This window comes from Thalassophryne amazonica, chromosome 17, assembly GCF_902500255.1.
Source record: "Thalassophryne amazonica chromosome 17, fThaAma1.1, whole genome shotgun sequence".
Classification (NCBI taxonomy): Eukaryota; Metazoa; Chordata; class Actinopteri; order Batrachoidiformes; family Batrachoididae; genus Thalassophryne; species Thalassophryne amazonica.
Genome location: NC_047119.1, coordinates 23,578,234 through 23,602,752, shown reverse-complemented (window position 1 = coordinate 23,602,752; position 24,519 = coordinate 23,578,234). Strand labels below are relative to the sequence as shown.

At 40.0% G+C, this 24,519-nt stretch overlaps 1 protein-coding gene across 1 annotated transcript in view; it reads right to left on the bottom strand.

Annotated features, from left to right (window-relative positions):
- The window catches only part of brinp1 (bone morphogenetic protein/retinoic acid inducible neural-specific 1), a 424,567-nt gene that overhangs the window by 287,571 nt on the left and 112,477 nt on the right, over positions 1-24,519 (bottom strand). Inside the window, exon 2 of the mRNA XM_034193082.1 lies at positions 4,579-4,846. Within this exon, the coding sequence (XP_034048973.1) occupies positions 4,579-4,796 (218 nt within the window). The 5' untranslated portion in view covers positions 4,797-4,846. The remainder of the gene's footprint in view (positions 1-4,578; positions 4,847-24,519) is intronic.

The following is a 24,519-nucleotide window of genomic DNA, read 5'->3' as shown; positions in this document are numbered from 1 at the left end:
TTGGTGTGTGCGCTGAACTGACAGGGGGCATGGCCACCGACAGCCGCAGCTGTTGAGATCTCTGCTTCTGGACATCACAGCTGGGGAACATGTACCGTGTTTGGACAGACATGAACTTACAACTGTCCACCTTGACGTGCGTGTGTCTGCTTGCTGTCCTCATGTGGACATACATAAAAACATACATCACTGTTGCAATGGGCTGCAATGAGCAAGCACACAGTGCGCACACTGACAGGCTGCCCCAGGTGAAATGGACCGTCAGATCATAACATGCAGTGGGCGATCTGAATGTCATGTCACCCACCCACGTGAGCTCTGTTCCACATGATGTGTTGCCTTTCCTGCAGCGCGACGTCCAAAGGACACACGTGTCAGTCCGGACATGCACGTTGGGCAGGCTGGACATGCTAGGCCAGCAGATGAGGACATGATAAGAGAGCAGTGCTCCATTCATGTCATTTCATGACAGTACCTCTGTGACCATGGGTCATCTACAGAGGAACAGACGGTTTATACTTGTTTTGTGCACTCAGTAAGAGGGATTCAGTAAAATGCAGTGTTGTTTTTTATCAGAGATTTTGTAAATTGCAGGTTCGAATCCCTTGGGTGGCATTTATTTATTTATTTATTTTCACAGCAGATGTGCGATGTGGTTACACATGCTCCAGCTGTTCGCATTGTGTTCCCGTCTGCCTGACCATGTGTCTCTCCTGGCGTCAGCTTGATGTTTTCGTGGTTCACTCATACGAGCTGTTACGCCGTGATTTGCCCTGATTTGTACTTATTCATACTATGTGTGAAGGTGCCCAAAAGGTGATGCATGATTAACCTTAGGTGTATCTTCAACCAAGTCCTCGAACTACTACCTTTGCATTTAACCAAATTCTCAAACTTTAATCACACTGTCACTCACTAGTCCTCAATCATTGCAGTCCAAAGTCCAGATATTTTGTTCACACATGGACAGATGAACACATAGGTCCGAAAGCAGAACTGGGGCATGTCCTGTGTCTGTGCATGGGTGCGACGTTAAAATTCAAGAGTTTTAACTTGAATTACCCCCCCCCCCCCCCACACACACACACACACACACACACACACACACACACACACACACACACACACACAAAACTATAAATTGCACTTGTCAAGAGAAATCGCTGTCCTTCCATCCATCCATCCTTCCCTCCGTCCGGCAAAACCTTCCGCATCCTACAACTCAAGAACCACAAAACTCTCAAAATCTAATTTTTCTTTGCATTAATACTGGGAGGTAAAAAATCTGCCTTCCAAAAAATCATGCATTTCTGCATTTATTAATGCCTTTTTTTTTTACTGAATTTTTTGTTTCAAGTAGGAAACGTAAAGAAGCCCTGAAGTACTCACATCACCCGCTCAATGGCAATTAAAGCTGCCTAAATGTGTGGCAAGGTCCGGACTGTTTAGTCATTTGAAATGTAGTGCAGCAGATAACTGAAACAATCCTGCAAATGGTAACAGAAGTAACAAATTTCCCACAAGTACTGCTGAGACATTGTTCTTTTGAAAAAATGATTGGCCACTTGAATTTCAGTAGGCTGCCAGGAATGGAAGAATGGAAGAATTGCACAGGGGTCAAAATTAAAAGATGCTCCAATCATATTGAAAACTATACCACATTATTTGTCTGATCATAAATGTTCCAAAAAGGTATAGTTTGGAGTATCTATGACTCAATATTAGGGAGTTTTGGGGTAAAAACAGCAAGAATGGTGATGGGGTTAAAAGTTATAGTTACTCCAATTTTGAGAAAAAGTGGTGAAAATTATTGGTTGAGCTAATACAATTAATAAATGGAAGAAACATAAATAAACACAACTTCAAGAAATGCTTTTATTCAACTCAGGAAGGTAAGTTATACAAGTTGCCAATTGTGCAACTTGTATAACTTACCTTCCTGTTACACAAGTTGTCCACTTGGCAACTTATATAACTGGGCAATTTATATAACTTGCTTTCCTGAGTTGGATAAAAGCTTTTCTTGAATTTGAGCTTATTTTTTAAGGCAGAATTTGAAGTTAAGTTTTTAAGTTGAATCACCCTGATTATTTTAACAGTGTACTGCACTAATGGGTTGACAGCCAAAAATGAACTTACAGTTGGTGTTGTGTGGGCCGCTGAAGAGGAGGTACTGCTGGCCCACCACCACCAGAGGGCACCCTGCCTGGAGTGCGGGCTCCAGGCACCAGAGGGCGCTGCCGCCTCACAGGAGCAGCCGGGGTGACAGCTGACACTCATCACCTATGACAGCTGTCACCACTCATCTGATCTGCATCGGTATATCAGCAAGACGTCATCTCCACCTCTTTGCCGAGATATCGTTCTACCGAGGAGGTAACGAACTCAGCCGTTGTGTTGTCTTTCAGACAGTGACTTTGTTGCTTGTGTTTTGACAGTGGTTGGTGAGTACTTGCAGCTGGAGACTTTATTGAACCCTTTTTGATAAGTACTCACATTTTCCTGACAAGAGGTGGAGGTGGTTTTTTTCACCATCCGTGTTGGAAAGTGTAGGAACACGGACCCACAACAGGGGGTGCAAATGAACGGACAATGGAGGAGTCAAATAACACTGTTTTTACTGTTGTGAAAACAGGCACAACAACACAGCCGATTACAATATTGAGACTGAGTCCAATTTACAACGGTGTCGTGTGGGCAGGCTCGACGATAGGAGACGTCTGTCCAAGTCGAACCGGAACCAACCCGATTTCCTCTGCCACCGAACCCCGGGAATACTGGAGCCGCCAAGTCCCGAATTCCCAGGTGGCCACTGCCTCCGCTCGCCGGATCCGGTACTGCTGGCAAGGAACAAAAACAGTCAGGTGTGGATGCGGCTGCACCCAGCAACACGGAGGGTGGAGAGTCTACCTCCACCTCTCGTTAACAACAATGCAGGAGTGTAGGAAGGTGAGTACTTATCCAACTGTTGTCAGAAGTCTGCTGTCCTACAAATACTCAACAAGAAATACAACAATGGTTATTTATATGTTTGGGCAGAGATTGTTACCTCTTTGATTAGGCGATATCTCGGCAAATGAGGTGGAGATGCCATCCTGCTGATATACCTCCCTGTTGATTAGAATCAGCTGTCTCCAGTGATGGGTGACAGCTGTCATCCTGGCTGCTCCTGTAAGGCGGCAGCGCCCTCCGGTGCCTGGAGCCCGCACTCCAGGCAGGGCGCCCTCTAATGGTGGTGGGCCAGCAGTACCTCCTCTTCAGCGGCCCACACAACAAATGCACCCACATCTAACTGTTTTTGTTCCTCGCCAGCAGTACCAGATCCGACAAGCGGAGGCAGTGGCCACCTGGGAGTTCGGGACTTGGCGGCTCCAGTATTCCCGGGGTTCGGTGGCGGAGGAAATCGTGTGGTTCCGGTTCTGCTTTGGACAGACGTCTTCTATCTTCGAGCCTGCCCACATGACACCTTTGTGAATTGACTTTATTATTTTCTATTGTAATCTGTCATGCTTGTTGTGCTTATTTCACAACAGTAAAAGTGCTATTTGACTTCCTCCATTGTCCGTTCATTTGCGCCCCCTGTTGTGGGTCCGTGTTCCAACACTTTCACAACAGTTGGGTCCCTTGCCCTTATGGGCAATTCACTTGACTTAATGTCATTTTTGTGTGACACTTTATTTTTCCTGTCGGAACCCAGTTCCACAACATTATACATATAGTACTGTGTATCAAATAAAACAACTAATCATCAGCAAATGAAATTATCCAAAATTCTAATTGCAATTTCATAAGGCAAGAGTTTTTCAATTTCAGAGATGTCATGCCTTATTAATCAGGTGACACAAATGCCTCCTGCCAACACAATGTCTAATAGAAGTTAAAGTTATTTCTAGCCACAAACTACTTGTGAGCATTAACACCTATGCTGTACATTATGTATTGTGGGCAACGCTGGTATTTTTGGTCAAGGTCACTGGAAACTGTTTCTAATCTAGGGATTTATTAATAAACTACAAATATTTATTATGCCAGTCATCCTCTGCACACCGTCATCAGCAACCAGAGGAGCCTCTTCAGCCACAGACTGCTCCTTACCAAGGGCAGGACCAACAGACTGAAAAACTCCTGTGTCCCTCACGCCATCAGACTGTACAACTCCTCACTCTGGGGGAGGAGGAGTAACAGGAAGACAGAGGACGGGAAGGAGAGGAACAGTAGTAGCCAGTAAACCAGTAGAGATCAGTATGTCTGGTATTTATATTTGCTGTTTTTTTTTCGTTTTTACTGTCAATTTTGATGCTCTGTGTGTTTCTTACCCTGTGTTTGAACACTTGAGGTTCTACAATGCTGCTAGAGCCTCAATTTCCCCGAGGGAGTCTTCCCAAGGGATCAATAAAGTTCTATCTAATCAAATCTCTTATGTCCCAAGGGTTAATTTGCTGAAACTTTATTCTATAGATACATAAGCATACCCACAACAACTACAATTCAAACCTCAGCCTAGAAAAAGGAATTTCAACAATCTGCCAAAAAGCCCGGATGACATTATCACACTATGTGGGCAAAAAGTCAACTCACCTATAAATTTTATATCTGGTTGTATATCCTTGGCGGAATCGTTCCACAAAGGACAGGTAACTCCGGGAGTGGTGGAAAGGTCCACGGTCAGAGATGAGCCAGTCATATTGCTTGGTGACATGTTGCTCAGCGGCCGACGGATCCTGGCGGGAAGACTGAACTGTTATATGGTCCCATATAAACAGGAAGCAGATGACCTCAATAAACCTCCAGTTCATGCTTTTTTTTAAGCCGCTCTCTGTTCATTCTCGCTCCATTACGTGGAGACCTGATGGCAAAGAAGACAAGGAGGGAGGGGGAGGAACAGAACACAACATCTTTGTTACATGACACAACTCTTGTTTTAAAGTACACGAGAATATCACAAAGGTAGGTCAACTGTGGTATGTTGAGCAAAAAATAAAAAAATCCCCTTGTCATTGTCATTTTATTGGAACACGGTGTGCATTTATTCGCTGCCATTTCTTCGGCTCTTGGCCCCTCCAGCTACTCAGGAATTTTCAGAATCAGGCACAGATTTGGCCTGTCCTTTCAACACTGTTGCAGATGAGCACAAAGTACGCATTCAGTTGTGTGGCTGTCTTTGTGTTAAGACTAATCAGTGCCATTATAGGGTATGACAAGGTTACACTGCTGATTTATGATCTGTTATGGCACCAAGCTACTGGAGCACCAGCTCCCTTTACCCAGTGGTGTCAATTACAGCTGAGAGAAACGTCCAAGTATCGCTCGCGACTTCCTGAACTGTTCAGAAATAATGCCGTTCAAACAGACGTTACTTTGGCGCTGCAGATGCAATATAACAAATTATTGTCATCAAATGTGACTTTAATATTAAATGTCACACAAATACAGCAATGAAGGAGGATGTATGATACTTTTAAAGTCATATGATTTGGTTTGACATACGAGGTGTCCTGCAATCCAACCAGATATTGCAATTTGTTAAAACTGCATCTGGATCTGCTGGCACTGATGGAAAATCAATCACCTGTCATGCATGATTCCCAATTTTTATTGAGGTATTAGTGTTTGGGTTTTTTAACAAAAATGTTTTTTGATCATGCTGCAAAATCTCAGAATGAGAAAAGCAAAAAAACAACATGGCACAGGGAGTAATGTTTATTTTATTTTGTTGAATCCAAATTGGATAATTGTCTCTTTTGTTAACCATCTAAATCTGTTTTCAGAGCTTCATATCAGCTCGTCAACACAACACACAAAAGCATTTTTCAGAGCAGTACATGTGCAGTTATAATTTGAAAAATGCTGAAAATGTACAAAATGAATTCAAATTTAATTTATCATAAAGAGATGCTGGCAAGATTAATTCAAATTTGTTTGTTTGTACAGTTTATTGAACAACCAAGTAATGAGCAAGAAGGAGACTAGTAGAAGGCTGTTCATCACCCCAAAACATGAATCTGCTGCAAATCGTGAATTATCCGCAAACCATCAATTGCAAAACATGAATACTGAAAAAATCTCATGAAACGTGAACGCACATCTCGCAAAATGTAAATTTCTTCACGATTTAACTTAAGTTTTGTACATATTCACAGTTCGTGGTCTTACGTTTCACATTCCTCCAGGAACACCTTAGGGGAAAATCCACCACCGTCTCTTACAAATTGGCCGATTTACCCCCCCCCCCCCCCCCCCAGACTCTCAGCTTTCCCTCCCGCACCCCTGCCGACCCCCAAGGTCAGATGATAATTATGATGATGATAACATAAATAATGACAATATAGGTGTACAGCTGTACATGTAACAATCCATAGGCTTTTTGACTGTACCTAATGATAAGGTTCAATTAAAAACCAAATGGACTGTTGTGTGGGCCGCTGAAGAGGAGGTACTGCTGGCCCACCACCACAAGATGGCGCCCTGCTTGAAGTGCAGGCTTCAAGCACGAGAGGCCGTCGGCTTTGCTGGAGGTGACAGCTGTCATTAATCAACACAAGCTGTCACCCATCACCACCACTACAAAGACCGGACTGCAACTCCACCTCCTCGCCGAGAAATCAACTACCATTCAGGTAATTTCTCTGCTGACTGACACTTTGTGTGTAATAACCTGAACTTCTGTTGCAGCCGTTTTCCTGGAGTGTGTCCTTATCTGAGGGATTGGCGTTTGGTGTGACAGCGACGGCTTCGCCTCACACCCCAACCCAGATAAGTGGTTGACCAGGAGCTGCACGAGTGTGTGTGATTGGAGGTGGAGGTTTTCCCTCCTTTACTTAATACAGACTGTGGGATTACTGAGTGTGCGAACTCACACTCATCTGGACTGTCTCTGTTCTCTGCCAGCAGTACCGGGTCTGACTGCTGAAGACAGCGGCCACCTGGGGCGCAGGGCTTGGCGGCTCCGGTGTTCTTCAGCTCCGTTGGTGTTGGAAGCTGTGTGGGGATCCAGCTCTTCTCTCTCCAGGCGTCTTCTATCGTCGAGCCTGCCCACACGTCACCAGGTGTATGATTGACAGTCCACCATATTGTTATTGTCTGTACGTTGTTGTGCGATTCACAACATTAAATTGTTACTTTTTGGCTTATCCATTGTCCGTTCATTAACGCCCCCTGTTGTGGGTCCGTGTCACGACACTTTCACAACATGGACAGTTATATTAATTAAATATATAATCATATCAACGGTTTGAGGCGTTATATTTGTTAATTATACTGAACGTGTCACTCACTAAGTTGTGTTATTTTTGAGTGAAATGTTTTCTATAAAGTGTATATTAGCTGTCATGTAATAATTGACATTTGCTGATAATGTTCAGTCAGTAATCAGACTCAATTTTTTTTTATTTGACTGTAAAAAAAAAAAAAAAGATGCACACTTTAGCCTATTACCCAAGAATATATAATTAATACACGATAATGCATTTCTGCTAAAACGTATTTACAGTCAGTTCCTTCAAAGCCCAAGCTGGATTTTTACAGTGTTAGATTTAACTATTTATAAGTATTCATTGTATGAACATTTTACTTATTTCAAAACATTTCTAATTAGTTTTTAAAGAATATAAAATTCACATTAAACAAAAATATAATGCACAGTTGAACATAAAAAACAATGATATCTTATATAAAAAGTAATTATATTTTGTGCAGCTACTGCTTGGAATGACATATCACGTAGTGAATTTAAGATCGCCAATACGTTGTGAATTATGGATACAACCGCCATATAAATAGTATGATTGAGAGAAAATTATATATTTTTAAATGTTTTTCATGAAAACATTTAAAAATATACATACAATAGTAACTAAACAGCAGTGTACAAGTAATATGAATGTACAACTAATGGACACAAGGGAAAGAGCTTGGGACTCCGACGAGGGCGGTCGCATCTCCTCCACTCTCCCTTATCTCTCTGCTTTTAACCTTCAAGTCCCTACTTCACCAGACTGTGAATTCCTCAAAACTATATTGGATTCTGGATCTATTGGACTACTATTGGACTAATCATGGAATTGATCAGCTGGTCTCTGAACCCTATTGACACCATTTTTTCTACAAGAAGGTCAGGACCGGGGGATCCTACCTGCCCAGATGGAACGTATCCTGCAGGCTATGTCCTCGACTCCCAGAGTTCCTGGTGTGTGGCATGCTTGGTGCCTTTCTCCATTGAGGATGTCGAGGATTTATTCATTTTTGGTCTCATGGTAGCAGGGCTGGTACTTTTTGGCTTATGTGCTGCCCTGATCTACCGGAAAATTGGCAAGACGGCGGCATCAAGAACCATGGGCCCTCGCTTGTCCGTCATGATTAACGAGGTTGGCAAGGCAGTGCATTCTCAGACTGCGTTGACCCTTGAACTCAGACGCAAATTGGATGACACCTTGGAGCTGATGCATGCCTTGCAGTTGAAGCTGAAGGTTTCGGAGGCCGGTGAATATTCTTAATTCAATATTGGGAATATTCTTAATTCATAATTGGGATTTGGCTGTGCGAGTGGAACTGTTAATAGTGTTTTTCACTGCTCGGCTGCAACACTACAGGCTATCTAGCATCAAGGTCAATTGCCCACTGTTTACCTCCAGAGGAATTTATCCAGGCTCTGGTGAGATTATTTGGCTCCATTCTTATCTCAACCCACAAGGACAATAAACTGACAGACTTACACATGGACTGAAGCATGCTCCAGTTTTCACCTCTCACCTCTTTCCTGCCCCTCCCTTCCTGTGGCTGGTCTCCATTCTTTCCCAAGCTGGCAGGCAGCGCGACTTGATAGTTGCAGCGGCTACCAACACACTCACATCACCTCAATTGGAAAACGGACTGTTTCAAGTTTAGTGCACATAAACAATGTCAAATGTATATGTGTTGTCCTAATGCTGATGTGTGCCATTATTACGGTAAACAAGTAATAATTGTAGATCAATTGCTGTTAGTATGTGGAATGTGAGTGTGGAAATCTGAAATTTCTCCATTGAGGGATGAATAAAGGTTTATCTAATCTAATCTAATCTAATAGACCATAGGACAAACTGTAAATATGCACGTATAGCTCATGAAAATTAAGATTGCGTTGAACCCTCCCCCCCCCACACACACACACACAAACAACAGGTTGCGGAGATAAAGTTTGCGATCAAGATTTCCTGAAGTAATTGACCTGTAAACGACTTAAACCAAAAGACAATATATATCAGTAATAATATTCGCATTTTGTGACTTACATTTTGTGAGACCTACGTTCACATTTTATGGGGTTATTTTATTCATGGTTTGTAGTAAAACTATTAACAGTTCATGGATTTTCACGGTTTGTGTAAATTTTCATTAATGCTTTGGGGAAAATTCACGATTTGCAACAGATTCACGTTTTGGGGGGCCAACAAGCCATCAAGACATCCAGACAACTCTGAAGCAGTTATATAGGCTTCTCTATCTGTGCTTGGGGAAACTGTCCATAGCGCACCTTTTGCCTTTTGCATTACCAGTTATGCAGCACAGAAAAAGTTTTTATTTTAAATAATGATATGAAATTTTCAGATACAGTTTGCCAGAAAACACATAGGAGACTCAAGCCTAGATTTAATCCATTTTCTTGTTTGAAAATCATTCTCTGTGTCACAACTTCATGAAGCTGTGAGTGCTTGTTCAATGGACAAAAGTTCTTTTATGGACAGTTTTTCCACTCATAACCACAGAGGCTTATAATGACTGTCTGGTGTCTTGGTGGCTTCCCTCACTCGTCTCATTTTTGTGGTCACTCAAGTTTTGTGAATGTGAAAATGTGAGTACCAAGCTGTTTATATTTCTTAATGATTTATGCAAATGCAAATCCAAGACATATCCAGTGAGTTGTAAATATTAATTTGTCAATTCCTTGACTTGTCTGTAGAAACATTGCTGTAAAAGCAATGATTTATATAAAAACTAAATTCTCATGTTTAGTTTGTCAAAGTACCTAAGCACTCTGAAAATGAGGGAGAAAAGTGTATCATCCAAGCCCTATTAATTGCATACTTTTGGCCTCAAACATGTACAATAACTTGGTTGTTTAAATGGGTAAGGAATACACAGTTCAATCTTAGAATTAATTCTTTGTATTAATTATTTAATTCAAACAATTAATTGTTTGAAACAAGTCAAAATTTTAATTATCGTATTAAAAATTTTACCTCAGAAAATCAGTAAAAGTCATCTTAATTTGCAATTGTGATTGTTGTATTTCTGTACATCTTCTTTGTATTTTAAAAGGTCATCTTCCTTCACATTGTATTTTCTCTGTAACCTTTCAAATTGCAGCTTTAGCTATTTCTTCACTGACACATTTACTCAGACGTGGTTTGTTTTTCCACACAAAAGTACACAAACACACGGCTAAATTTATACCCCATCTTTGAACAAAGCCATATTTATTTTTCCCTGGTTTAGCCTCATCTCCTCCACAATATTTCATATTGTTTCCATTTGACAGCCAACCTCATTAAAGTAATTAGCTTAAAATGCGCCTGTTATGTACACTGTCATATGTTCCATTTTTCCCCATTTCATTAAAAATATCCCCTTTGTTTCTCGACTGTCAAGTCTACAATTACAGCACAAATGGAGCACTTTAAGATGATATTTAAGTTAAGTACAGTTTTAAGAACAGTTTTTGCTTAAAAAATAGTCGTAATGAGAATTTGGTGCGGTTGTAAAAATATTCTTACGTTGATGGTCTTCTTTTTCCAAGTAGAGAGCGCTATGAAAATATAATATGAATTAATTTAAGGTATCATCATAATCATGAAAGTGACACACTAATTTAAACTATGATGTGACCAAAAAAGCCTTTAAGTATTGCCACTGTGATTACTTTAACTTTCGCAATCAAGCAGTTCATCATCTATTTAACAGGAAAAGATTAGGCCTATTAAATTTTCCCTGCTCTTTTGTGATGTCTTAATGTCTAATAATGTATGAAAAGGGGGGTAGGATTTTTGCATATCGTAGCACTTGATAGCACACTGTGGGCTGCCCCATGGCCAGGGGCCAAAGTGCCAAAATGAAATTACTGATGAAAATCGTTGCCTTATCAGTAACGAAGAGACATAATTTTACTGGCAAGTGAATAATAATGTTCATAGTTGGCCCCAAATGTATAAATTTAATGGTCTGCTTTAAAAGAAAAATATAACACTTTTTTGTAATAATATTGTCTATTATGCAGGGTGTAATGGTTTTAAATGGACTGTATTTGCAGTACAGTTATGACTTCAAAGTTTAGGAATGGAAAAGTTCTAAAGTGCTTTTCCAATCAGATGCTCCAAGTGCTTTACAGAGATGCCTCATATTCTCACACACACATACACTGATGTCATCAAGGTACTAAAATGCACACATGAACAATTTGGGGATCAAGGACGTTGCCTAAAAATAGTCCATGACCCTGAAGCCAATTTTGAACAAGACCATATGCACTCACAGAAATATTTACCCTAACCTTTAAGATTTATGTAATTTTATTACATGACAAATTCCCATTTACTTTTTAGATCATTTTAATACAAACCTACCAAATAAACCTTACATGATGCGTATTCATTAATCCTATTTATTGGAAATGCATAATCCTCAGTTTTATGTATTTAGTATTAATAAATATAATTACTCTAAATCAATAATAATGACAGTATTTATTTAAAATACATAAAGTATATTGTTTGAATTGCATAATAATTATGTTACCTATGTCATTTATCTTGTATAGGTAACATAATTATACTATTATATTAATACTAAATACATAAAACTGAGGATTATGCATTTCAAATAAATAGGATTTATTACAGTAATGAATATGCATCATGTAAGGTTTATTTGGTAGGTTTGTATTCAAATTATCTAAAAAAGTATGTGTACACACAGATTGTATGCACGGGGGACAACATTGCTTACTGTTTGTGCGAGGGATATTCACTTTCTGCTGCCTCATGATAGCAATGCAGTATCACCTCGCCTGACCACACCTCATTTTAGGACCAGCACAACCATGGGTACACATTAGAGCAAGCATGCTTGCTATTTATTGGTAAACTCTGGGATTTTTCAACCTAGGCCTTATTTTTAGATGGGTTACGACCCAATGTTTCACCAGTCCAGCGTTGAGTTTAGATTAAAATGGCATCACAGAAGAAACAGCGATAATGTAACGGTATGGCATAAGCTAAAAACACTTCTTGTTGGCAAAAATATCCAATAGAACCCTACAAATAGACTCATGCATGCTCTAATGAGTAATTCTATATTTAGCGTCTTAGCTTAGCTTATATTTGTTTTGGGGGCGTGGCTCAGCACTAAGTCATTAAAAGCTGGTTGCCAATAAGGGGGCTGGTTCCTGTTGTAAGTAAAATAATGAGGCCCTCATTGACAATTGACTTTTACTGAGTCACCCAAAATAGGTGTAATTAAAAGAAAAAAACATATGTATGATGTTCCTTTTGGTGATTTCCCTATATATGTGTGTGTGGTTTTCAAGTATGAAGATGATCTTAAGAATATAATTTTGAAATTAAATAAAGGTGGTGCTGGGACGATGTTTAAAAATGTCTAACTTCACTATTCCAGTTGCACGTGTTGAAAAATGGCTGCTGGTAATGCAACATGTATGATTGTGTATTATTGACACCAAACGTTCAAATGAAAAGGAGGTATTGATTCCAGGCGCCAAACAACTCCTTCCCCATGTCGAAACATCGCGACGGAGCACTTTTATCAGCTAACTTTCATTAGCGTTGGCAGGCTAACTAGCTTGCTAACGCTTTCGTTTTTATTTTTTATTTTTTTAATTTTATTTTTTTTAGCACCGTTGTCGTGCATTGCCTGTGCTGCTTCATGGCCTGTTTGGTGCCTTGATTGGGGCACTCCTTCTGCTGAATCACCTCTGGATTATTTGCACATTGTTCACTTTGTGTGTTTTTGGGAATCCGCTAGCTTAGCGTAGCTACTAGCTCTTAGCCGATTTAGCATGGCGGCTTCTCCTGTCTCTCCCGCACTTTTCTGCTCTGGGTGTGAAATGTTTAGTTATTCCTCGGCCTCCTTTAGCAGTAACGGTACTTGTAATAAGTGCAGCTTATTCGTAGCTTTGGAGGCCAGGCTGGGCGAAGTGGAGGCTCGGCTCCGCACCGTGGAAAATTCTACAGCTAGCCAGGCCCCTGTAGTCGGTGCGGACCAAGGTAGCTTAGCCGCCGTTAGTTCCCCCCTGGCAGATCCCGTGCAGTCGGGAAAGCAGGCTGACTGGGTGACTGTGAGGAGGAAGCGTAGCCCTAAACAGAAGCCCCGTGTACACCGTCAACCCGTCCACATCTCTAACCATTTTTCCCCACTCGACGACACACCCGCCGAGGATCAAACTCTGGTTATTGGCGACTCTGTTTTGAGAAATGTGAAGTTAGCGACACCAGCAACCATTGTCAATTGTCTTCCGGGGGCCAGAGCAGGCGACATCAAAGGACATTTGAAATTGCTGGCTAAGGCTAAGCGTAAATTTGGTAAGATTGTAATTCACGTCGGCAGTAATGACACTCGGTTACGCCAATCGGAGGTCACTAAAATTAACATTAAATCGGTGTGTAACTTTGCAAAAACAATGTCGGACTCTGTTGTTTTCTCTGGGCCCCTCCCCAATCGGACCGGGAGTGACATGTTTAGCTGCATGTTCTCCTTGAATTGCTGGCTGTCTGAGTGGTGTCCAAAAAATGAGGTGGGCTTCATTGATAATTGGCAAAGCTTCTGGGGAAAACCTGGTCTTGTTAGGAGAGACGGCATCCATCCCACTTTAGAGGGAGCAGCTCTCATTTCTAGAAATCTGGCCAATTTTTTTGGATCCTCCAAACTGTGACTGTCTAGCGTTGGGACCAGGAGGCAGAGCTGTGGTCTTACACACCTCTCTGCAGCTTCTCTCCCCCTGCCATCCCCTTATTACCCCATCCCCGTAGAGACGGTGCCTGCTCCCAGACCACCAATAACTAGCAAAAATCTATTTAAGCATAAAAATTCAAAAAGAAAAAATAATATAGCACCTTCAATTGCACCACAGACTAAAACAGTTAAATGTGGTCTATTAAACATTAGGTCTCTTTCTTCTAAGTCCCTGTTGGTAAATGATATAATAATTGATCAACGTATTGATTTATTCTGCCTAACAGAAACTTGGTTACAGCAGGATGAATATGTTAGTTTAAATGAGTCAACACCCCCGAGTCACACTAACTGCCAGAATGCTCATAGCACGGGCCGGGGCGGAGGATTAGCAGCAATCTTCCATTCCAGCTTATTAATTAATCAAAAACCTAGACAGAGCTTTAATTCATTTGAAAGCTTGTCTCTTAGTCTTGTCCATCCAAATTGGAAGTCCCAAAAACCAGTTTTATTTATTATCTATCGTCCACCTGGTCGTTACTGTGAGTTTCTCTGTGAATTTTCAGACCTTTTGTCTGACTTAGTGCTTAGCTCAGATAAGATACTTATAGGGGGCGATTTTAACATCCACACAGATGCTGAGAATGACAGCCTCAACACTGCATTTAATCTATTATTAGACTCTATCGGCTTTGCTCAAAAGTAATGAGTCCACCCACCACTTTAATCATATTTTAGATCTGTTCTGACTTATGGTATGGAAATAGAAGACTTAACAGTATTCCCTGAAAACTCCCTTCTGTCTGATCATTTTTTAATAACATTTACATTTACCCTGATGGACTACCCTGCAGTGGGGAATAAGTTTCATTACACTAGAAGTCTTTCAGAAAGCGCTGTACTAGGTTTAAGGATATGATTCCTTCTTTATGTTCTCTAATGCCATATACCAACACAGAGCAGAGTAGCTACCTAAACTCTGTAAGGGAGCTAGAGTATCTCGTCAATAGTTTTACATCCTCATTGAAGACAACTTTGGATGCTGTAGCTCCTCTGAAAAAGAGAGCTTTAAATCAGAAGTGTCTGACTCCGTGGTATAACTCACAAACTCGTAGCTTAAAGCAGATAACCCGTAAGTTGGAGAGGAAATGGCGTCTCACTAATTTAGAAGATCTTCACTTAGCCTGGAAAAAGAGTTTGTTGCTCTATAAGAAAGCCCTCCGTGAAGCTAGGACATCTTTCTACTCATCACTAATTGAAGAAAATAAGAACAACCCCAGGTTTCTTTTCAGCACTGTAGCCAGGCTGACAAAGAGTCAGAGCTCTATTGAGCTGAGTATTCCATTAACTTTAACTAGTGATGACTTCATGACTTTCTTTGCTAACAAAATTTTGACTATTAGAGAAAAAATTACTCATAACCATCCCAAAGATGTATCGTTATCTTTGGCTGCTTTCAGTGATGCCGGTATTTGGTTAGACTCTTTCTCTCCGATTGTTCTGTCTGAGTTATTTTCATTAGTTACTTCATCCAAACCATCAACATGTTTATTAGACCCCATTCCTGCCAGGCTGCTCAAGGAAGTCCTACCATTATTTAATGCTTCAATCTTAAATATGATCAATCTATCTTTGTTAGTTGGTTATGTACCACAGGCCTTTAAGGTGGCAGTAATTAAACCATTACTTAAAAAGCCATCACTTGACCCAGCTATCTTAGCTAATTATAGGCCAATCTCCAACCTCCTTTTCTCTCAAAGATTCTTGAGAGGGTAGTTGTAAAACAGCTAACTGATCACCTGCAGAGGAATGGTCTATTTGAAGAGTTTCAGTCAGGTTTTAGAATTCATCATAGTACAGAAACAGCATTAGTGAAGGTTACAAATGATCTTCTTATGGCTTCGGACCAGTGGACTTATCTCTGTGCTTGTTCTGTTGGACCTCAGTGCTGCTTTTGATACTGTTGACCATAAAATTTTATTACAGAGATTAGAGCATGTCAAGGTATTAAAGGCACTGCGCTGCGGTGGTTTGAATCATATTTGTCTAATAGATTACAGTTTGTTCATGTAAATGGGGAATCTTCTTCACAGACTAAAGTTAATTATGGAGTTCCACAAGGTTCTGTGCTAGGACCAATTTTATTCACTTTATACATGCTTCCCTTGGGCAGTATTATTAGACGGTATTGCTTAAATTTTCATTGTTACGCAGATGATACCCAGCTTTATCTATCCATGAAGCCAGAGGATACACACCAATTAGCTAAACTGCAGGATTGTCTTACAGACATAAGACATGGATGACCTCTAATTTCCTGCTTTTAAACTCAGATAAAACTGAAGTTATTGTACTTGGCCCCACAAATCTTAGAAGCATGGTGTCTAACCAGATCGTTACTCTGGATGGCATTTCCCTGATCTCTAGTAATACTGTGAGAAATCTTGGAGTTATTTTTGATCAGGATATGTCATTCAAAGCGCATATTAAACAAATATGTAGGACTGCCTTTTTGCATTTACGCAATATCTCTAAAATCAGAAAGGTCTTGTCTCAGAGTGATGCTGAAAAAACTAATTCATGCATTATTTCCTCTAGGCTGGACTATTGTAATTCATTATTATCAGGTTGTCCTAAAAGTTCCCTAAAAAGCCTTCAGTTGGTTCAGAATGCTGCAGCTAGAGTACTGACGGGGACTAGCAGGAGAGAGCATATCTCACCCGTGTTGGCCTCTCTTCATTGGCTTCCTGTTAATTCTAGAATAGAATTTAAAATTCTTCTTCTTACTTATAAGGTTTTGAATAATCAGGTCCCATCTTATCTTAGGGACCTCATAGTACCATATTACCCCATTAGAGCGCTTCGCTCTCAGACTGCGGGCTTACTTGTAGTTCCTAGGGTTTGTAAGAGTAGAATGGGAGGCAGAGCCTTCAGCTTTCAGGCTCCTCTCCTGTGGAACCAGCTCCCAATTCAGATCAGGGAGACAGATACCCTCTCTACTTTAAGATTAGGCTTAAAACTTTCCTTTTCGCTAAGGCTTATAGTTAGGGCTGGATCGGGTGACCCTGACCATCCCTTGGTTATGTTGCTTTAGATGTAGACTGTGGGGGGTTCCCATGAGCACTGTTTCTTTCTTTTTTGCTCCGTATGCATCACTCTGCATTTAATCATTAGTGGATCGATCTCTGCCCCCTTCTCGGCATGTCCTTTTCCTGGTTCTTTCCCTCAGCCCCAACCAGTCTCAGCAGAAGACTGCCCCTCCCTGAGCCTGGTTCTGCTGGAGGTTCTTCCTGTTAAAAGGGAGTTTTTCCTTCCCACTGTGGCCAAGTGCTTGCTCATAGGGGGTCGTTTTGACCGTTGGGGTTTTCATGGTTATTGTATGGCCTTGCCTTGCAATCTGGAGCGCCTTGGGGCAACTGTTGTTGTGATTTGGCGCTATATAAGAAAAAAGTTGATTGATTGATTGATGTTTTGTAAAAATTCTTTCTCGTATCAAGTCCTATTTGAAAAAAAAAAAAGAAAATCTTCCTCCATTTTTGTGATTACCTGTTTTTATGATACACCACAAAATATAACAGCATCTATTAAAGGCCACCCTGAGTTATTTCAGGTTTGTGATCGTATTTATGTTGCATTACTGCACCAAGTGTGAACACCAACGAGCACGGCGGATTGACCGTCCTTAAAAGTGCAGTACAGACGTGTAAAATAAACTTCACTTAATTAATAACAGCTTTCCTTGACATTTCCTTGAAAACGACCATCTTATAGTCACCACTGAACCGTTAACTCTGACCTTCACCAGCTACACAGTGAACCTCAACCTTCATTATTTACTGTCCGCTTCTGATTGCTCCACTGCCCTGAAAAATCAGTCTTGCAGTTGACCTAGAAGCTTAGACGCTCACACAGACTGAAGTGCCGCCACTGTCTGAATCCCCAAAACCTCCTGCCGAGAACACATTTACATTCATATTGCCACATGATGAGAGTAAATCCCACCGCTTCTGCTCCACCCACTTCTCTGTTCCCTTGTCCTGGTTTTCATCACGTCATCATTTTCTGCTCTTTTACTTTCTGATTTCTGCATTTGAGTGAAAGTAATAAAAAATAAGCTTTGAGTGACCACTTAACCCCTTAACGCCTATTGTCACATATATGCTACAATATTTGACTCAAATATGCAACATACCAAATTGACCAGTATGCCTGTTGTCGTAAATTTGCTACATACCATTATTATTATTATAACATTCTAACATAAAGTCATTACCAAAATACCAAAATTAATATTTATTTTTTGTGCAAAAGTGAAATGAATAATCTCAATATTATTTACCATCTACTTAAAGGCAAAAACACACACAAAACATTTTTTTTATATACAGCTATATAAATTCAGGCGTTAAGGGGTTAAGTGTTATAGTATACGGAGGCACCGGGCACCAGGTAAACAGGTGTATTTCACAGTAGGCATTCTGAGAAAAGTGACATAAACAATGGCTTTGTCACATTTCATGGTGTCATTAAGTAATTTCAGTGATCCAGAAGGCACAAAAGTAGGAGTAGCTGTTTTAATTCTGCCTTTACAGTTGCACTGTGTCAAAAGTCAGTGTTACACAAAGGTGAAGTCAACCTATCAAAAAAAACAAGACTTCTTCTTTGTTTAATTAAATTTCACCAATGAAACAGAAATCTGCATAAAATCCATTGCTCGTGCAATTTTTTTTAGAGCCAGCAAATGCTCAATGCTAGGTAACAGCTATGCTAGCAAAGGTAGAGAGTAATGTTTCGCAAGACTTCCAACTACTTTGTGCTTACAGCAGTCAGTATTTAATAAAATGAAATATTCACAGGCAAATAGTGCCCAAGGCAACAACATGAGAAGGTAAATGGAAGCAGGAGAAGAACTGGCTCATGGCTAATTACAGAGGCATGTTAGCTGTTGTGATATGGCTAGAAGGAGGTAGCACAGTACACACTATTCTAACCCTTTTCAGAGATTATTATTGTTAATAAAAAAAAAAAAATCTCTGAAAAGGGTATTATTATTAACGATAATAATAATAACAATAATAATATAATTAAACTTAATAATGAATATAATTAAAGTCAGAAGTTTTACTTTTAATACTGGGGATGAGATGCAGTAAAATGATACAGCAGGCAACATTTTTTATTTACTTTTTTAAACTGATTTAGTTAACAAAAGGTGTCCTTGTGATATTATACACTTCAAATCATGGGGAAAATAAAAAATATTTTCTGAAATGATAACTCTTATTTGTACCAGAGATTACAAATTATCCAAGTGTGTCATTTAAAAAGCATAAAAAGATGTCAAGTAGCTATTATCTATGGATATAAATAAGTAGTCACATATTTTAATATGTGACTACTTTTCACTTTTGAAAACAGTTTTTGGTGGTCTTCTGCAATTTATGAGAAAAGCAGTTTGCAATTGGCTAATGGCTCTGTCACACATTGATGATTTAGCCTGCATATGCCGACGTGTTAAAAATATGCCGAATACGCTGGCTTACGTCTAATAACTTATGGATAAGTTTGATATAAATGAAGAGCATGTTGATGCATGCTAGTACACATCGCAGTATGGTGAGTTTGTTGAATACTTTTGGGCATGCACAATATTTTCGATGCATGCCAGCATATGGCTCATATGTCCTGCATACATGGGCCATAAGTTGTAGGTAGGTTATGTGATTGTTGACACATTTCTTGAAAGTTACTCATAAGTTAAAATATGTCCACTGATGCTGTCCATTGATTGCCTCAAACCTGCAGTCATCCGAACAGTTCAGACTGTTTCAAATAATAAAACCATTCACACACTGAGTAAATATAGGGGTGGTGGCCAAGTGGTTAATGCACTTGGTTTCAGTGCAGAAGGTTCCGGGTTCAAATCCCACCCCTGCCACATTTCTACATGTTGCGTCAGGAAGGGCATCCGGCGTAAAACCTGTGCCAATTCAACATGCAGGTCCACCTTGTATTTGCTGTGGCGACCCGAGTACAAACAAGGGAGCAGTCGAAGGGACTTACTTTTTACACACTGAGTAAATATAAAGTCTTAATCTTACCTGTTCATTTCAGTCGGATTCATCATTACAGCCTGATGAAAATGTATCCACATAAAAGTCTTGATTTTGGAAAACATCTGAAACTAGTTCCTTGTCATGGCTGAAGAAACATAGGGTTTTAAAATAAGTCCCTCTGTGTTTGTCTGCTCTGGTGTGTTTCTCAGCCTGAACTAGAGAACACCGGCGCTTTGTACCACAACAAGAAAATTAAAAGTTGAGTCACAGCGCCTCATTCATTCACGTCCCCGTTTATTACAGGCATTAGTCGATTCTTCAGCATTCTGCATGACAATAAATCCCATGAGCCACCAAGACGAAAATAAAATTTGATTCAATTCAAAAAAATGCTAAATGGCAAGGCTGCACGCAAACCTACATGTGCGATGATTTTGTGTGTCAGCATCTATATGCGCCGGTGGTGCAAACGCAAGCCAAGCCAGACTTAACTGTTATGACCCATACCATACCGACCCTGACCGCTGGGTGGAAACAGGGCTGTCAGCATATGATGGATAACTTGTCAAGGTGTGACAAGGCCCATACGCTTTTCCAATTGTCTTCTTGCTGAGTCGTCACTATGTGATGTACAAGGCAGTATACCCACCAATTAATCATTTCATTCGTATTGTTTTACATTTGAAAATAAGGTTCATAACTTGATAATCAGTGTTCAATATCACTCTTGATTTAGTCAGAAAAAAATCCTTTGACTTTTTTTTTTCGTTGAAATAAGAATTTTTAGTCATTTCAAATCCATGTTCTGATGACCTGCAGTAGGAGGAAAAAAGCAATATCCTGAAATTTCTATGATGCCCAAAACATTTTTATAGTGCTGTATGTGTTCCTATAATATAATATATATAAAGTGTTCTTATATGCAAATCAGTATTGCTATATCATTATGATATTTTTTGCAATATTGTAATAAAAAAATTATTTGTCATATCATGGTATGGTTGTGGACATATGGAGCCATTAAAACATTTCACGTTGACTGTGGTGATACATTTGGTATTTTGGGGGGTTGGTGCTTTGTGCAGCTGGAAAAAAAGCATATTGTGTTATTCTCTTTCAAAAATGCATATGCTGCATTGTGGTGCTCTTTCAGTTTGAATATGGAAACTACAGAGAGAAGTACAGAACGTCCCAGACACATACACACAAAAAAATGTCTCCTAAGAATAAACTGATGTGTACACGCAAGAATTGCTGACTCAGCAAGAAAAAAATACAGCACTGCAACTAAGCCACTGAGGACAGTTGATGGTAGCTTGGGAGGAGATAAGAAATTTGCTTGCTAATTGTTGTTTGAGTCCTGTGAGAACTGATCTCCATGGAAAATAATTCAATGCCAACAAAAGGACATCTAAATAATATGGCAGATCACCACAGGGACAGTAAAGCAAATGGAATGGGAGCATCCACTAACCAGCCCATCCCTGCTCGCAGTACTTCCAATCCCAATGCAATATGGCCTAGATGTTGGAATTTAGTAACATGTAGGCATGGTTTAGGTGTCCAAATATTTGTAAATATCTTTGTTAGTTGTACTTGTAAATATTACACTACATTTCCCATATTCGTGAATGGAAGAATCTTGGAATACGATTTCAGGCATCCTAAAGTGGATCATAATATTTTGTAACATTAGTTGAATGTCTCGTCTGCCTGCTTCATCCCAATCATTGCAATAGTCTATTTAATTCTATATAGTCCAGTGCGTGACGTGAGCCAAAATATAACGTCATAGGTTAATGCTATGTTAAGCTATGTCGCTAGTTTAATATGTTACCTTCTTATCTTCAGAGGTTAAAATTAGATTGTGACACCCGATGGGCAAGTACCTCCAGTTGTCACTGCAAACTTCACACTAGAGGTGGCGATCCCGGGAATTTTGGTATTGATCCGATAACAAGTAAATGCAGGCCCAGTATCGCCGATATCAATACCAATACCGATACCGATACTTTTTCATATTTAAGCTTCATAGATCCAAAGGATCCAAAAGACCTAGGATAGAATTTTGCCAAACATTGTACGTGACAACAAAATACTTTAATTATCACAATCAACACTTTTGTTTGAAAAAACTATCACTCAACACAACTTAAAACAAATCTCCTGAGGTAGAGGGCTGACAAACCACAATACAAGGGTGCGCTGCTCCGTGTTGTGTGACACAGCGCAGCGCTGCTCTTACAGACAGAGAGTAGACTTTGATGAATCTGTGTGCGCAGCAGTCAGTGCGTGCGGGAGAGAAAAAAGCTTGAGTATCGATGTTTTTTACATGATCGTTCAATATCAATACCAGCGTTGGTATCAACATTATCGATATTAGGATCGATCCGCCCACCTCTACTTCACACTCTCAGGTCCTGAACTTACACGGATTACAAAGCAGGGCAAATGTCATTGCTAATTTCCAATGCTCGTGGCTTCACCTCAAGGAGCTTTGGTGTCTGCTCCTGTAAATGATCCACTCCTGTGCTTTTTCACAGAGATATGTTTCCTCTCCAGAAAACCTCTCACTTTTATTTGACATGTAAATAGCAATTAAAGATGAAAATCAGTGAAAATCAGATTAATTCATGTTGCGCCAAAAGTCATCCTGCGACTTACTTTCTGTCTGGATTATACAAGACATTATTAGCAAATTCAACTTGAATACACCCCAAATGCATTGACTATGTGCTATAGATTATACTGTAGATTTTAAAGATAGGGTCCATACTGTCCAAATCCCAAAACACTTTATCATCAGTAATTCTTGGAAGCAGAGTTTGGACTGCAGAAAACGTATGAGCACAGAGGAAATGTGAGGATCTTGGAGCACTGCCATGGATGGATTAATGCATAGGACAGACTGGACTGAAGCCAAGGGGCTTCAAGTCAAGTTAAGCCAAGTCACAGGAGACCCCACATTTTTTCTCCACAAAATAATTATAGGGACTTACAGTAACTGTATATCTTGGTTGTAGCAGAAGTGCCACCCTGTGCACACCTTATCCTGTCAAATCTCAGAAATTAAGCAAAGTAGGTCCTTGGGAACATCAGAAGCTGTACAAGTGTTTCTGCATGTGGACATGGAGTTGCCTCACAGAGCATTCAGCAATAAAATAAATACTAAATGAGCCTGAACAGCGGGGCTAGTAGTTTGGTAGTGGTACTTTATGGAAAATCTATCTAGCTAGTTATTTTCTAACTAGTAGCTTCTTCTGAAAATCCAAGAGACAGGAGACAAGTGAGGGAAGCCACCAAGACATCTGTAACAACTACTAGTACTGCATGGTATAGGCTGTACACAATAAATTATATACATTTGGCCTACAATAGAGATTTGAACTCCACCGACCAATCACAATTATGCAAGTTTTGCAATCCAGGAAAACTCTGTGAAACTATGCTCCTTTGCTGTAGACAGAGTGAAGGGAAGGGGAGGGGGGGGTTCTGAGCTGAGGCGCATCTCTTATTGAGACAAGGAGTGTTTCGAGCAGTGTCTTCCACACTTAGCAGTCATCTAAACAGGAGTCTGTAGCAGACATGTCCACTGAACACTGCAAAGCCGGTCTTTATTTATTTTATTTCAGTGGATGCTCTGGGCGGAGGTGATGCTCCGTCGTGACCTGAATGAAACATTTGAAAAAGTGCCACATTAAATAACGCAAGGATTTTTTTATTATTTTTATTTTTTAACCGGGTGCAGAAAGACAAAAATCAACCAGGGTACAATGATCTACCAAGACCGACTTCAAATATGAGTAAATTAAGAACTTTATTTTTTTATTTTTTTGGGGGGGGGGGGGGGGGGGTTCTTGTTGCATTTTGGAAATGAGGAAATGCCTCCATCCTGAAAACGGTTCATGTATTCAGAGTGGGTGTGCCATCTAGTGTTCAAGAGATGAAACTTCAGCCACTGATTCAACAATTAATAAACGTATTTAATTGTTTCACCAAAACATCAAATCTAGGCTTGCATCATACATGTACCTTCTGGTAAATTGTAGTAGTTTTGAGATTTGCACAATAAATGTATCTGGGTTTTTGTTATTGTTGTTGTTATATCAATTTAGCTTTGCTAAGGGACTATATAACCCATTCAGAAACACTTCCATAATAACTTTTACACTTAAGTTTACATATACAGTACAGTTACTGTGAAGGGATTCAGTTTATACTGTGATATGAATTTTAGGTCATATCACCCAGCCCTAGTAACAACAATGAAGGCGTTATAGGTTTCTATGATTGTGACTGCAGAAAATTTGCATGTTGCAGGTTTTTTTCTATTATTTCATCAGTCGCAGCTTCATGGAGTGGAATAGAAAAGGAAGCTCAAATGTCTTTTGGCAAACTGGAGCTCAATCTTTATAAGAAAATCCTATTCTGTTTCACTCCATTTCCTCCCTAACACTATTTTTTGTTTTCTTTCACCTGCGCTCATTACAGTCAGGGTTGATTCGCCATGACTGCTCGTTGG